A 17,007-nucleotide genomic window follows, 5' to 3' on the forward strand; every position below is an offset into this window, starting at 1 on the left:
AGGAGGTGGGAGAGGGGAAGAGAAAGGCTGGGAGAGGGGAGGGCAACTAACATGATCAGAGGTTGGGAACAGGTGCCAGATGAAGAGAGGCTACTGAGACTGGGACTGTTCAGCTTAGAAAAGAGGAGATGGAGCGGGGACAGGATAGAGGTCTCTAAAAGAAGGGGTTGGGTGGAGAGGGTGCATTCAGAAAAGTTCTTCCTGAGTTCCCATAAAGAAGGACTAGAGGACACCAAAGGAAAGGAATGGGTAGCAGGCTTCAAACTAGTAAGAGAAAGTTGTTGTTCTTCACAAAGCAAATAATTAACCTGTGGAACTCCTTGCTGCAGGAGGCTGTGAAGGCTACAACTAGAACAGAGTTGAAAGGGAAGTGAGATCAAGTCATGGAGGTTGGGTCCATGGAGTAGTCTTAGCCAGGGGGTAGGAGTGGTGTCCCTGCCCAAAGTTTGTGGAAGGCTGGAGAGGGATGGCACGAGACAAATGGCTTGGTCACTGTCTTCGGTCCATCCCCTCCAGGGTCCCTAGGGTTGGCCGCTGTCGGCAGACAGGCTAGTGGGCTAGATGGACCTTTGATCTGACCCAGGATGGCCATTGTAAGCTCAGGGCTCAGGGTCGGGGGTCTCAGTGGACCCCCTTGATTTTCATGCACACCTGGTCCTGGGTGGCCAGGCTGGCAGCTCTCCTGCCCTAGACGGCCACTTTCCTGTGCCTAGTGCGGAGATCGTGGACGAGGTCCACAATGTCCGCACTAGCCCAGGAAGGTGCCCGCCTCTTGCGGTCCAGGGCAATCTCCCGGGAGCCGCCAGCCTGGTCCCGGGAAGAGGGGGTGGGCTGGGGGACATCAGGTGGGTGGCTCTGTGCCGTGCCAGGTTCAGGGTCTGCTGGCTGGGTGCTGGCAGGCTTGCACCTGGCACGGGCACCGTAGCCAGCCCGAGCCCCTTTAAGGGGTCCGGGGCCGGGAGGGGGGCATAGAGTTTCCCTGGTGTTGGCCAGAGTGGCCACCAGGGAAACCTGGGGAGGGCTAGTTCGAATTAAGGGGCTACACACCCCTTAATTCGAACTAGTAAGTTCGAACTAGGCTTAATCCTCATAAAATGAGGTTTTCCTAGTTCGAACTAAGCGCTCCGCTAGTTCGATTCAAATTTGAACTAGCGGAGCGCTAGTGTAGCGGCTATGAATATTAGTTCAAACTAACGTCCGTTAGTTCGAACTAACACTGTAGTGTAGACATACCCCTGGAGAGGTATCCTCAGTGAAGGAGGATACCTCAACATTATCTAGAACGAGGGTCCCAACTACGGGATCATTTCCCTCCGGTCCAGCTGGATGTTCTCCTTCCCTGAACCATTCACCCTCTTCAACATTGCTGAGGCTGTCTGACTGTAGGTGGGACAGTTCTACTGTGTCCCAGAAAGTCTCATCTATGTACCTCTCTATCTCCCTAAGCTCCTCCAATTCAGTCACCTTTGGCCTCCAAAGTCTGTTCAAAGTTTCTGAGGGTCAGAAGCTTCTTGCACTGAAGACATACATATACCACCTGTTCATAAGGCTAGGATTCATACATGCTACAATTGGTTCAATAAACTGGATAGCTCTTACTCTACTGCTGAGTTTCTGCTGTATTGCCTTTTTACTCCTAGAGATAATTAGTTTCTTGGTAGGCTTTTTTTTTTTTTTAAATCAGGTGGTTCTGGTTTTAGTTTAGATTAAAGATGTTTAAAGAATGCCAACTGTATCTAATTCAAACTCCCCCTGTACACTCTTTATAAAATTCTCTGGTGCCTGCTGACTCCCCATGGAGGAAGGAAGCCCCGTTGCGTGCTCCCTCCTGCCGAGCAGGGAAGCCGCACACGCGATCCCTTGGGGCCGACCCCCACTCCTGCAAGTAGGGAAGCCCGCGCATGAGGCCCCACAGGGCCCGGCCCCTGTGGGCCAGCCGCACTTCTCCCGACCCTACTCCTCCTCCTCCTCCTCCTCCTCCTCCTCCTTCTCCTCTCCGGGCCAGCCACACTGCACCCAATCCCCTGCCTGGGGCACCCCACATCTCTTCTACTCTTTCCTCCCGCCCTCCCCCCCCCCCCCCCCCGCCTTGGGTTTAAACTCACCGCGCTTGGTGGGGTGACGTTGCTGTGTCCCTGCCACCTCTTTCTGTGGGACCTAAGACCCGCCGGTTTTGACTGCGCAGCCGTTCATGTGCGGCAAACCCAGTGCGGTGCCCGTTCCCCGGAGCGCTGAAGTGGCGCACCTTCTAGTGCAGGGGCTCGCGCCCCCGCACCACAGGCAGCCCTTTGAAACATTAGTGTGTGCCTGTGCACACCCGGCACACCCCATGCGCATGCCTATAGTGCTGAATCTACATTGTCAGAAGTTGTGTGCCTCATCACCCAGCAAGTTTTTGTTTGGGCTTTGGCTTTTCTGATTTGCCAGGCCTTAAAAAGAAAAACAAACAAACAAAAACCAAAACAAAGAAAAAACCCTCCTCAGTTTGGGAAGTACTGAAAACATCTTCCACCTTGTTGGCTAAACACTTTAGACCCCAGGCAAAGACCAAATTTTTTGGTCTACTTCAGTATTGTCCAGCATACCATAGTGCTTTCAGTAAGTGCTTGAATTTGAAAAAAAAAAAAAAAGAAAAAGAAAAAAAAGAATGTATGCTCTTGAAAAAACACTAAAATCTTATTATGAAAGTGTTTAATTGAAACAATATTTTAACAGTCAAAAGCTGAAACTTCTTTTTTAAAATGCATATTTAAATGAGTCATAGTTAAAATTCTAGCTTCATATTCCTGACTTAGTGGTAAATATTTCCTAGGTACTTTTAGTTCCTTCGTGTTCCCTTCTAAGAAGTAGGAACATTTTAGCCTGCACTATTAATGGAGAGTCTAAAATGTTTCATGGGGGAAATGTATGATTTATTCACAAATGCTGAAAAGAAGGAGAAATTATTTGGATAATTACATTTTGCCTATCTAAAATTTCTGTTACACATTCAGTTTGATAAAATACTCATCTATTCTCCTAAACCAAGAAGTAGTCTTGGAGTACCCTGTTTAACAGGTACAGGTTGTACCTCCCTTACCCGGCATGAACCATAGATGTTCCTACACCACAGAGCCCAAGAACAAGGACATCTGGTGGCAGGGCAGGAGTGAGCTTGGGGGTACCAGCAGTCCAGTGTGTGTGGAGAGGGGGAAGGAGGAGGCAGCACAGAGGGATTTCTTGCCCCAGTAGCAGCCAGGGAGCTCTGGCCCTGGTCCTCCGCCCCAGCCCTGGCTGTGTAGTTCCAGCCCCAGCTGTGGAGCCAGGTGGCTGCTGAGCTGTACCCTGGCTGCGGAGCTCCAGTCCCTGCCACCAAGCTCTGCGCTGCCACCAAGCTCTGGCCGTGGCACACCGCAGCATCAAGAGAGCCCCAGGGGGCTGGGGCAGCAGCAGGGGCAGGCAGGAGCCCTAGCCCAATGGCAGCACAGGCCAGAGGGAAGGGTCTTTCCCTGGTCCGGCAAATCCCCTTGTTCAGGACTAGTCAGGTCCCAAGAGTGCTAGACTGGCGAGGTTCAACCTGTACTACACTTCACCAAAGAGATGGCTACATTTCCGCAATTATATAGATTTAAAATTGGATTATACAGTAGTTAATGATCATTCTGTATGAAAGACACTGTAAAAATGGAAATCATTACTGTTACAGCATTATCCTTGCCAAAGAGATGGGTTGCTGGCAGATAGTTGCCAGCTATAATGGTTCAGGGGCAGGTTGCATCTGTAATCTTTCCTCCTGTCTCTCCTGTAGGAACTTTTTCCAAGTGTGACAGGCCTCTACCTGCACTCTTCTCACAAGGCTACACCTCCCACCCCCTATTCCTAGCATACTGTCAAAGTTAGAAGCTGAGTAGTCTTATACAGCCCCTTTGCAGCTCCTCTCAAGAGTATTCCTCAAGTGACAGGTTCTTGCTACCTTCACTGCTCTCTGGGTGATATCCCACAGTTTTATCACTTTCTGACTAGATATCAGGGTGTCTTTCCAAATGTGTTACCATGACAACAGGGCCAACTGTTTTGACACTTGTAAGACATTTCCCTATGGGAGCTTGTGACCAGAGATTGATTAAAGTGACGCAGCAAAAGAAATGTTTTGTTTGTTTACCCCAAAATACATAGAAAGCAGAGAGAAGTATTTAAACAACAAAAGTCTAAAGATATCTGGTCTCACCTAAACTTTTTCTCTCATCAAACAGGGTTGTTTTTTGGTAGTTGCTCTTAGCCCAGCTACCTTCTCTGCTGAGTTGGAAAAGCCACACTGTTCCTTGCAGTTCTTTCTCTCTTTCTCTCTCATGTTCATGTCTGTCTCCTGTTCCCAGCTGCTGCCTGCTCAGATCTCCTTTCTGTCTAGGTCAGGCTCTCTCAGTTTAAGGCCCCTTTGATCATAAGTTCAGAACTGGGTAAAATTAACCTTTTAGCATGCTTGAGCAAAAAAAGTGGGGCTTTACCTACTAATAGGTCCCTCATCGTTTTCATAAAAGTATTGATATTCTCTCTGGTGGTAACTGATCTTGGTCATTATATGACAGGACCCTTGGATTTAATTCAATTCAGTCAGACATGATTATATCAATTGGGTGAATTCAGGTGAATACGACAGTCAGAAAAATAATACAGATAACTCCTTTTTTAAAGCAACTGCTCAGGCCAACAAAAAACAAAACTCTTGTCTCACAGGACTATAGGCAGAAGTTGTTGCTTCATTGATCTGCCTCAAATAAAGTGTGTGTGGGAAGGAGAAAACTCTAACTTTTAAAACAGGAAGTCAGGAGTGGAGCTTGGATCTAGCCTGTAACACTTCGGGCAATCTAGTTTACCCTGTCATGACCACTTTACTACAATTCCTTCATTGTCCACAACAGCCCTGCATATTCAATCTGGGACCTGAAAATGGGGTCATGTTCTTTCATCAGCTGGTAATAGAATCATAGAATGTAGTTTCTGGAAGGGGCCCTAAGAAATCATCTAATAAAGATACAACAGACCATAGAGTAAAAGGGTTTGGTTTGCCACAAAGTGCTCAAGCATGTTTTTTTATTACATGCAATGTTTTCTTCTGGCAAAACTTTTCCCAGAACACATCTCTTGTAATTCTTTTTCTTAAATGTTTTGCTCTATGACTTAATAGGTCAGTCTAGAACACGGTAATCTATCTGCATTAGGTTTGGACATCTTATTATTTATGATTTATGTATTGGTTGGGGCCAGGTGTGCTAAAAGCTGTTCAATATACAATAAATCCGTCTTTTGAGAGTAAGGGGATATTTGCTTTCTAAAAAAGAAAGTATTTGAAATAGTACATGCTCACCTGGCTCCTCAGTCTGAAAAAATACACGCTCACCTGGTTTGACATCATAACAATGACATTTACTGGCATCTTCACAAGTAATGTTCATTTAACCTGATCATTTCAATAATTCTGTCCTTAGATTCATACGTCACTGATCAATGGACGCCCAAGTGCTGATGATCCTTCCCGAGAACTGCTGGAATTCACTTCAGCTCGCTTTATTCGACTGAGATTTCAGAGGATACGTACACTGAATGCTGATTTAATGAGGTTTGCACACAAAGATCCCAATGAAATTGACCACATAGTTACAAGGAGGGTAAGTTCTAGCAAAGACACAAAACGATATAATAGATTCTGAACTGTCCTCAATAATATTGTACCTACCTTCGATCACCACAGGAAATCTTAGAAGAATATGAATAGCTTCTGTTAGCTGTCAGACTCGCAGTGGCAGATAAATGGTTCCCCCTTCTTCAGTCTTTTGTTTACGCCTTAGCAGAAGGGAATGTTTGTTTATATTTTCTGTTTAATGATGTTATTAAAGTGAAGAACCAGTAGCAGTGCTGGCATGAGCACTTTAATACAAGAGAGCTCTTTTATTGTTATTATTCATGTTAGTTTTAAAACATATTTTAGTGCATAAGAAAAAAGGGAGTGCCATGCTTTCATTCTCATCTCTGCACAGTTTTGTGTTTTGCTCTATATGTTGTCATTTTGAAGACATATCCCATTTGGTAGCTAATGTTTCAAGACTTGGTCTGCTGTGTCTCTGGTGCTTTTAGGAAATGTCCCAGCTGTGTGAGCACTGGCTAGCAAAGAGGCAAACTAGGCAATTTGGAGGGGAGGGAAAGAAGCATGGAATCATTCTTGGAGAGGGGGGGAATAAACCTCGTAAAATCACTGAGGTCAAAAGCCCTTCTTCAGTTATTGAAAATATATCTTTAAGGTGGATTTTTCCATTGCCATGAATGTTATTTTTAATACGGGTTTAACCTCTCTGGTTCAGCAACATATGTTGTCTGGCGGGGTAATGGGTGTTTCTGGGTGAGAGAGTCCCAGCAGCTGGGAGTGGGGACCAGTTGGGAGTCTGGCAACAGAAGGGCCAGCAGCCAGGAGTCCAGCCAGGGCCAGGAGTAGAGCTGGTTCAGTGGCCAGGGGACCAGCAGATGAGAGCAGAACTGGTCTGGCAGTCAGGAGGCCAGCAATCTGGAGCCCGGTCAAGGCTGGCAGTGGAGCTGGTCCAGCTGCCTGGGGGCTAACAGCTGGAAGTGGAGCCAGGCAGGTGTCTAGGGGGCCAATAGTCAGGAGGCCATGGCCAGGAATGGAGCTAGGCTAGGAGCAGACCCAGGTCAGCAGCTGGAGTGCAGGGAGCAGAGCATGGTGGCTGGGGCCAGCAACTGTGTCCATGGTCATGAGGGGAGCCTGGGAGCCAAGGCCGGTAGCCAGGAGGGGAGTCAGGCTGGGAGGCTGGCAAGAGCATGGAGGCTGGCAACAGCAGGGCGGAATTGACCATTCCTGGTCCAGCAAACTCCCTAGTTCAGGACTGGTCAGGTCCCAAGGGTGTGAACCAAAGAGGTACAACTTCTAGTTCTTAATTCTGGACAATAATATTCTGGAGTCTAATTGCTCATATCTCAAAACAGGACACTTAGCTGATCTGAACTAGGCAGGCTTGACAAGAGAATCATCTAGTTTTTTGAAATGTTGAAAATAACCCAAAATTGCAAGGGTAGTGAAGACTAGAGAAAAATGTGAAGCACTTTGGTGGATTCATAAACAAAGTAAATGAATAGTAAACAAGATGGCAGTTAAAATTGGCTGTTGACAATGGACAATAATGAAAAGTAGGAGGAATAATTTGAATTTCTTGTGTATTTTGCTTTTTTTTAAATTAACTGTAACCATTCATGAAAAAGGTATTGCAATAACTCAGTGAAAAAGCTCTGTTCAAGATGCACCAGTGGTTTTAAAAAATGTTAAAATGGAAACTAATATTGAAATAATTATAATACCTTTATGTAAATAGTGGTATGTCCTCATCTGGAGAACAGTGTTCCTTTCTGATCCCTCCTCACAAAAATGATGTGGTAGAAATCTAAAGTGTGCAGAGGCAGGCAATGACAGGTATCAGAGGAATGTGAATACTTCCATCTCAGGAAAAACTGAAAAGATTGGGAGCGTTCAGCTTAGTTAGGGGATATTTTCAGTTCGATTAGGCTGCAGGCAAGGTCCCTGCCAAGCCAGACCTTGTCTTCAGTCTTCAATGCTACTACCAATTATATTTTCCACTGTGATGTGCATCTGGGGGTCTTAGTTTGGGAGCTGTAAGGCCAGCCACAAACCTCTCCCATATAAAAGCTGTTTCAGGCCTACTGAAGCATATTTATTTGAAGAGTCTTGCAGTCGTTCTTTCACCATCATGGATATACTGCTTGTTTTTGTCTGGGCTGTTTATCCCATGAGGAAATGAATAGTCAGTGCGTGGACTGACAGGTCACAATGTGGCACATTAATCAGGATAGGAAAATCTCCCTTCTCCTTGTCCCTATTTCCTATCATGTCAATCTGCAAACTAGCAGGAAATTTTAAATCTATATCTCACTGATCAGGTCATGCTGAACCGGTACCTTATTGAGATGACCAAATTAATTTCATAATATTTGTTCATAAAAGGTTCTTCCTTTAACACAATAGTATGTATTTGCCAAATAATTTTGTACTATTACTATTAGTGTACTTTCACCATGTGCTCTGAGCTTTCCTTCTTCACAGGATAAGGTCCACAAACAGTAGACTTCCGATAATCCGGAACCTATGGAACCTAGGTGGTGCCGGATTATCAGATATGCCGGACTATCAGGAGGTACTATAAGGTGGTTATATATATACTGTATACATTATATACCATATATAAAGTGTTCTTAACCCTTTTTATTGTACATACTGTATACAGTATACTGTAATGTTTTAGTTTTTTTAAGCCTTTTTTACCCTTTTTGCTCAGTTCAGCTGCTGCCGCTGTTACCTTGTGACTCATTTTTTGCCGAAGCTCACTCACTAGGCTCTTGCCATTTTGATGCCGGACTATCAGGAGTGCCGGACTATTGGATGCCGGACTATTGGAGTTTTACTGTATATGGCTACTCATTTTATATTGTGAATATTTAGCCTTTATTTGTTCTGTATCTGCTGGCTGTATGTGAGCTGTGAGCCAGTTCTATGCTGACTTCAGTGGAGCAATGCCACTTTACACCAGCAGAGAATTTGATCCTCTTTCTTTTTCTCTGAGGCTTGAAACTGATGTTCAGGAAGCAGTTATCTACCTTTCCACCTGTTGTATTTGTAAGAGACAAAAATGAAATAAAATCAGCACTTTCTCAGTACTTGGGCACCTGCAGCTTGCAATCCACTTAGCAATTCCTCCTTTGTTTTGTCTTACAGTATTACTATTCTATAAAAGATATATCTGTTGGAGGCATGTGTATCTGTTCTGGCCATGCAAGAGCTTGTCCTTTGGATCCAGCAACTAACGTATGTATATTTCTAGGCCCTTGTTCTTGGCATAAGTCAGGAGGCCACTGGCAAAAAATATTCCCCACTGGCAAAGTTTTGTGAATTGATGTCTGTTTCCCACTTAACTAATACAAACCAAACCTGTGCCAAGGCAAAAAAATGTTGACACTATTGAAAACTGGATAGACTTTGAAATCCACCATCGGAGTAACAGTGAAAAATTTCCTTAAAAAAATGGCTTTAAATACATCCATTCATTCTGGAAATGCTCCAACTCTGACAGGAAGTTGCATGAGTTAGCCTTAGAGACTGAACATCCTAAGTCAGTCTTTCTGTTCCTTCCATAGCATTAATCATGATTCTTCTTAAACAAACAAACATCACCATTTTAATGGACACCTGTAAATAAATGATGGAATATTTTCCATGTCAGAAACAATAACTGAATGGGAACTGAGTCTGTCTGAAAAATCACGAGGCGGTTATAATTTCTTCTTCTATGTTTTTAGCTTTCCACTCAAGTTTAATTGAATCAGAACATAATCAAATAAGGACTTCAGTTTAAGACTGATTCTTTAGCTTCTTCCAAACTGCATACACATTAACACTGACATGAAATTATTTAATGTATCTAAATTACTTGTAGCATGCAATAGTGTGAGATCACACCATGCTTTCACTTATGGAGCGGTCCTGTAGAATTTTATAGAAAATAATAATCTTTCTGTGGGATACTGAGCCATCTTGTGGGTTTTATACTTATAGGATTTTTTTATCTTAAGTCCTACAGAATAAATGATGACCTGTTTCTGCAGTTATTCTCAAAGAACAGTTGTCAGATTACAATCATAACCTTGGAACTATGCCTTTCCATTGGGCTTGCCTTGAAAGAATGGTGATAACATTGCAGAACCAGAAATAGTTCCTCAGATAATTCTGTTTGGATGTACTGCCTGTGCAACACAGGAAAGGATTTTGGGGGGTGACGTATCTTTTTATGCAAATATTCATAATCTAAATGTTGTTAAAACTATAATTCAGAAAAAAAATGAAATACACATGGAATCCAGGGTAGAGCACTTTGCTTGCAATAATTTACATAAATATATTGCTTGAAAGGGACAGGTCTGAAATATTTAAGATAATTATAAAAATATGAGTAGATTTTAAAGGCTCATTGAAGAAAACAGGATAATTTAATAAAAGCAGTCAGTCATAGGTAGGTTGGTTTGCATGTATTCTCCATCATCCTCAGAGCTTTTCTCTGTTTTATTCTAACACCATGCTGTATTAAGATTTTGTTGTCTTTTTTTAATGTGAATTAGAGATCTACTTGTGAATGTGAGCACAACACATGTGGGGAAAGTTGTGATCATTGCTGTCCTGGATTTCATCAAAAGCCCTGGCGAGCTGGGACATTCCTGGTCAAGTCTGAGTGTGAAGGTAAGTTACAAAAAAGTGAAGCAAAAAATAAAAGCTCTAGCTTAATTCCTGCTCAGCATTGAGTAGTATTTAGCCCTTAAACCTCTGCAGAACTCATTTAACTTCAAAATAATGCCAATTATTGTAAATGTAACCACATGTTAGTTCACATCCACTATGCAATTTTTTTTTTTGCCATTTAATAAAAACACATGGTTGAAAATGTTTCCATGAAATAGATTTCCTCTGAAAAATGGAATTTTGTCAAAATTAAAACCTTTTGAGAGAATATGTCAATTCTGATGAAATTTTCAATAGGCAAATATCAAAACAATTTGTTTTGACTTTCTCTTTTTTTGATAAAGTAAAAATGGTTAATACAACTGATTTCATTTTGACTATTTATATATTTCTATGTAATAGATTAGATGAATATTTATATAAGGTGTTTCAATATTATCTAAATGAAAAAATTGTGTTTCCAAAGATTTTTTTTCTAAATTTACATTTTATAGAAAATACTGATATTCAATTTTTTTGTTCTGATTTGGAATGAAAGCAGAGTTCAAAAAGCTGGAATTTCTCCTATCTCTAATAGTAATAGTAAACACTAATGTTAACAAATTACCTTAATTTCTGAACCTATTAAAAAGTAGTGCAACTGTACATGAATGCTCATATAGCTACAGGAGTGCAGACGCATTCATTCTAATACCTTTTGCCATGTTTTAAGTGTAGCACAGTATCTAATGAGTGAAAATGAGCCCACAGGGCCTGCTCCAAAGCATGCTGAAGTCAGTGGAAAGACTCCCTCTGATTTCAATGGGCTTTGTATCAGGGATTCCTATTTATTAAAATTTGGAAATGATAATTACCAAAATTCTATATTCATACAAACCAGGCACCAAACTTGCTTATATCACATTAGAAGTTGGCCATCGAGCTTGACTTAAGTTCAGCCTAAGATTCAGAATTTGAGACCAAATGATGGTGAAAAAATTAATTCACTAGTGCTAAAATCGTGTAGGCTATTTTATGCATTTTAATAGTGGAAATTGCATTACATGAACCAGTATATTGTCCTCTTCTAATTTTGGATCCAGCCTGAAACAAAAGCCAAAGGGGACAATTTTACATCTGAGGATTCATATAAGAACTAGGGGCCGCCAAATGAAATTTAAAAGGAGCAGGTTCAAAACAAATAAAAGAAAGTTCTTCTTCACATAGCACATAGTCAATCTGTGGAACTCCTTGCCTGAGGAGGTTGTGTAGGTTAGGACTATAACAGGGTTTAAAAGAGAACTAGATAAATTCATGGAGGTTAAGTCCATAAATGGCTATTAGCCAGTATACATAAGGAATGGTGTCCCTAGGCTCTGTTTGTCAGAGGGTGGAGATGGATGGCAGGAGAGAGATCGTTTGATCATTACCTGTTCAATTCACTCCCTCTGGGACACATGGCATTGGACACTGTCAGACAGGGTACTGGGCTGGATGAACCTTTGGTCTGAGCCAGTATGGCCATTCTTATGTTCTTACGATTCAGATCTGAACTGCCCTGAAATTAGAAGGCATTTGGATTCAAAGTTTTTGTTTCACCATCTCCCGTATGTCTTATTTGTAGATGAAGTACTTTCATTAAGCTTCCTGTTTAGCTTTGGTGAATATTAAAGTGGCTAATCATTTTAACTTTTCAATATATTCTTTGTAGTCCTTGTATCTTCTTGTGTCTTGTACTATATAACTTCCTCATGAACAAAATGTACATTCAGCATGGGATCACCAATTTCCAGCATATATTTTTTTTAAAAAAAGAGCTTTTAGGGATTTTTCCCAAGACAAAACACCCAGGCTATATCAAGACTGCAGACTTCTTTTGGAAGAAGCTTTTCTGGAAAAGATCTTCCAAAAAAACTTCTTCCAAAAGAGAGCATCCTCACTGCCAAAGCACATAGAAAGAAAGAATCTATTCACTGTGGATGCTCTCTCTCATTTAAACTGTGATTACTATGGACGGAGTGGCCACTAGGGCACCTATGCGTTTTCAAAACTCTTTCCTCTTCTTTCGAAAGAACTCCCTCTTCCCCATCCACACACACCTTTTTCCAAAAGAGCTCTTTCAGAAAAAGGCTTCTTCCTTGTAGAAAGAAGTTTATCAATGTCAGAAAAACCTCTCTGTTTTTTCCGAAAGAACGCGATTGCAGTGGGGACGTAAGTGAAGTTTTTTCAGAAAAATGGCCGTTGTTGTGAAAGAAACTCTGTAGTGTAGAGTTAGCCCAAGAAACAACTATTATATGAAGCAACTCCAGGCACCATTTGTGAGTCGGTCTTATTATTTTTAAAAATTGAAGAAGTGGTAAACTCATGAGTAAGTGTGCTATTTGTTTCAATGTTCGTGACACAGATGTCAAAATGATGTAAGAATATTGTTAATATTTCAGTAAAAATGTTATTTCTGCATGTCTATAGCCTGTATGTTATGCTTGCTATTATAGTTGTCTCTTTTTCAGAATGCAATTGTCATGGGAAGACTAAGGAATGTTATTATGATCAGAATGTTGCAGACAGAAATCAAAGTTTGAATATCCACGGAGAATACAATGGGGGTGGAGTGTGTATTAATTGTACACATAACACTGCAGGCATAAACTGTGAGACCTGCACTGATGGCTACTTCAGGCCAAAAGGGGTAAAGTATGCTTTACTGTCACTTCTGTGTTGTTCAAGAAATCACTTCTGTGTGGGGCGTTAGTTATTAAATACAAAAGACACACTTTTGATTGCCGTTTTATGGAGGTTAAGTTGTAATTCTGATACTAGTTGCTTTTCACAGCTGGAAATCTGTAAAGTAGATGTTCACAGGAATATGAAAGCAAATTGTGTTGATATGAAGAAATGTACTTAAGGTCAGGGCCTCCAGCTAGTATTTCAGTTTGAATTAAAGGAGGATGCAAGCCTGTAAACATGGCTTTTCCATCGGTAGAAAATTTCAATGTACACTCTGAAAAAACAGAAATATTGCTGTAGTTGCTCAAGGTGGAGGGGAAAGTCAGAGAAAGGAGAATCTAAAATTTGTTTATGCTCTTTAAATATAATGTAGTAGTACTTCTAAGTCTATCTGTTACCATGACCTGATCTGTACCATGCCTGGCCAAAATGTAGATGCAAATCAGACATAGTTAACAAAATTCAACACTATATACTGAAGATACCTTCCAATCAGTACAGAAAGATGTGGTCTGTGAAAGCACTACACTAAATCTCAGAAGGCAATGCTCCATCTTGGTCTGAACTGAGGTCATGAGAAGAAGCATGACATACTGGGATCCATTATCTGCATAGGCTGTGACTCTATATTAAAGATCTGGAGAGCTACTCTCTATTCTGTTTAGTGTGCCTCTTGGTTCCTGAAGGTCCTTGGCACATTATCTATACAGCCCTCAGTTGCCCAAAGATTGGCCACTGGACATGGTTGTTCTTTCCTCTACTACCATGCAGTCTTAAATGAAAAAAAAAATTCCCCCTATGTAGCAAGTTTGAACTTTGTCTTCAAAGGATATAGAAGAAAGAGTTTTGGTCTCTTAGCAGCAGCTGGATGGTAAAACTGACTTTGGAGCAAAATTCAATCAATCATCCAACTACAAATATATGTCCACAAACAATTGTGAGTGTAGAAAATTTGGACAAGCATCTGAAAATAACAGTAGGAAGGCCAGGCTTTTGAAAATATAGGGCTAAGTGACTTGTCCAAGGTCGCAAAGAAAGAGTGTGGTCAGCATGAGAACAGAACTCTCACCTCCCAAGTCATATTTTCAGAAGTGCATCAATGACATATAGGAGCACAAATTCCATTGACTGTCCATAGGAATTGTCATCCTATGTCACTTAGGTGCTTTTGAAAATACCACTCTAACTTCTTTGATGTAACCATGGGATTATTCTTTCTTCCTAGTAATGGAAAAAAAGACTGTGAAAACATTCTCAAGGTTTAGTATGATTTTGGCAGCTTTCCATGTTCAGAGATGCTGGGTTATTAATGGTAAAAATACTGAATCTTAAAATAAGGATGAGTATATCAGGCTTCAATGTGTACTTTGTTCCCTGAACTTTTGAAGATCAGGCACAGAATGGAAGTGTTAAAGAATTTTTACAACCAATACGGTAGTTTTTTACTGCTTGTGCCCAGTTCATCGAGCAACAGGACTACGTAGAGCTCAAGTGACCTTATGGACACTTGAACAGCTACATGGGGTCCCAAGATGATGGAATACTCACCTTCCATATAAATCCTCTGCTGCTTACTGGAAAAAACAGAATTATGGAATTGGGGCATCTACATCAGTGTTTTTCAACCAATGGTACAAGTACCCTTAGGGATACTCGAGAGAAGTCGGGGGGTACGTCAACACAACAGAAATTTGAAGAAAACTGAATTTTTGTTTTAAGCTTTACAGCACTTTATTATTTTTGTACTTTTTACACCCTAAAATTTCATTGCCAGCCTGGCTACGATTAAGTTGTTTAAACAAATGTGTTGCAAAGATAGAAAAAAATTTTATGTGTCTGAAAACTGTAGGTACTAGGAGTACTTATTTCTTTTAAAGGGGGTACTTTATAATTTTTAAAGGGGTACTTTATTAAAAAAGAAGTTGAGAAACTCTGATCTAGATTTCTCTGCACTTTTTACATTTTGGTTCCTTTACTAAGATGAAAAAAGTGAAGGTGAAAGCAAATTGTTGAATTGTGTAGTGTTCCCTTTTTTTCATGAATCCTGTAGTTTAATTATTGTGTTTCACTCATCTTGGACAGTGTAACAGAACTTCTCCTCTTACAATAACTTTCACTCCATACTTGTTATTCGTTATCACAATGATGCAGAATTTAGGTACTAGAAACCCAAAGACACTAAAACAAAGGCATTCTTTCACTTCCTGTAATTAAAAAAACAATAAAACATTTCTGATATTAGTTTATATACAACTGTTTTTCTTTAACTAAATTTGGGGCCTTCATTAATGGAGCGTCTCTTTGGTAAAAAATTGCTAAGATTAGCACAAATACCAAATTAATAGATTGAAAGAACAATGGTGTTTCAAATTTTTTTTTAAAACAATGGTGTTTCAGATTTTTTAAAACAAATAAATAAACAAATCCTAAACACTTTGGCTAAATCTAGACTGGCATGATTTTCCGGAAATGCTTTTAACGGAAAGGTTTTCCGTTAAAAGCATTTTCGGAATAGAGTGTCTAGAATTGCATGGACTCTTTTCCGCAAAAGCACTTTTTGCGGAAAAGCATCCCTGGCCAATCTAGACGCTTTTTTGCAGAAAACAAATCTCAGCTGTCTATACTGGCCCTTTTGCGCAAAAGGGACTTTTGCCCGAACGGGAGCAGCATAGTATTTATGCAAAAAGCACTGATTTCTTACAGTAGGAAGTCAGTGCCTTTGTGGAAGTTCAAGCGGCCAGTGTAGACAGCTGGCAAGTTTTTCCGGAAAAGTGGCCGATTTTCCGGAAAAACTGGCCTGTCTAGACACAGCCAGTATGATTCAATCCTGACTTGTTTGTTTATGTTTAATTTAAGTGGGCATTTCTAATTTTTAGAAAGTAAGATTTAGCTTGGAAACTCACTGGGGTTTATGGTACTTTTTTTAATTTCTGGTAGGTGTTACCAGATGACCCTAATCCATGTCGACCATGTTCCTGTGATCCAGTTGGGTCTTTACATGCTACTTGTGTCAAGGATGAGAAACATGCTGGAAGAGGTGAGTTCCTGACAGTTAGATTACAGTGTTAAACGTGTACAACATTGTTAAAATGAAAACTGAATCATCTCCCCTCACAGAACCAGCTCTTATGAAGTACAACCTCACAGCAAACCACTGCTAATTCATTCACATAGCCTTTAATCTACCTGTGCTCTCATTGCATTCTCCCATATTGTCTTAGTTTTTCAGCCTGCAGTCATACGCATGTTGGGAAGTATATTCCCAATTGAATTTATTTATGTTGGCTTTTCTCATTATTCCTTGAGTTCTTAAATGCGGTAGATACTGGCATTCACTCTCTCTCTCTCTCTCTCTCTCTCTCTCTCTTTCTTTTTCTCTCTCTCTCTCTCTCTCACACACACACACACACTCTCTCTCTCTCTCTCCCTCTCTCTTCCCCCCCCCCCCAAACTCAGCCTCTAGCATATCTCCTTGTTCCTTTGGGAAGTAACATGCATTTATGAAGCATACAGCATGAAGTGGCATCCTTGTAAAGGATTTTCTAGTTTTCTTGCCAAGAGCAAAGAGCTTTCTTTAAGAGACAGAGATTAAAATAAAGCAGAACCTTAATCTTATCCTCCCTTTTCTTCTGAGTGCCTATTATGCATTTTGAAAACTAGGGATACTCCCTTTGAAAAGTGTCACATTTACCTACCATCTCTATTATAACTCTAGGATTACAAACTCTTCACTTTAGTTTCCCTATAAGATCTATCTCCAGATAGTAAGCATGTTGCTTCCTTGTAGTTTAGACGATGCTTTTTTGTTGTAGACATTTGGTTGGGGTACAGCAAAACTACAAGGTCAGCTTTTAAAAGATTTTTCAAATTAGGCTAATTATACACCATTTATAAAAGATACTTTAGTGATCTTTTTATTAAGTAAATCAATGACACATAAAAGAAGCACAGCAGAGCTGTAAATACAGAGCTCAGAGGTACAAAATCTACTATGCCCACCATGTACTGATTACATC

The 17,007-nt window shown here is 40.9% G+C and overlaps 1 protein-coding gene across 6 annotated transcripts in view; it reads left to right on the top strand.

The window, feature by feature from the left end:
• The window catches only part of LAMA2 (laminin subunit alpha 2), a 502,508-nt gene that overhangs the window by 205,746 nt on the left and 279,755 nt on the right, over positions 1-17,007 (top strand). For all 6 annotated transcript variants that reach the window (XM_075924144.1, XM_075924139.1, XM_075924141.1 and 3 more), the window contains exons 5-9: positions 5,466-5,645; positions 8,771-8,860; positions 10,168-10,285; positions 12,775-12,953; positions 15,929-16,028. In XM_075924144.1, the coding sequence (XP_075780259.1) occupies positions 5,466-5,645; positions 8,771-8,860; positions 10,168-10,285; positions 12,775-12,953; positions 15,929-16,028 (667 nt within the window). The remainder of the gene's footprint in view (positions 1-5,465; positions 5,646-8,770; positions 8,861-10,167; positions 10,286-12,774; positions 12,954-15,928; positions 16,029-17,007) is intronic.

Source organism: Pelodiscus sinensis, chromosome 3, assembly GCF_049634645.1.
Source record: "Pelodiscus sinensis isolate JC-2024 chromosome 3, ASM4963464v1, whole genome shotgun sequence".
NCBI classification, from domain to species: Eukaryota; Metazoa; Chordata; order Testudines; family Trionychidae; genus Pelodiscus; species Pelodiscus sinensis.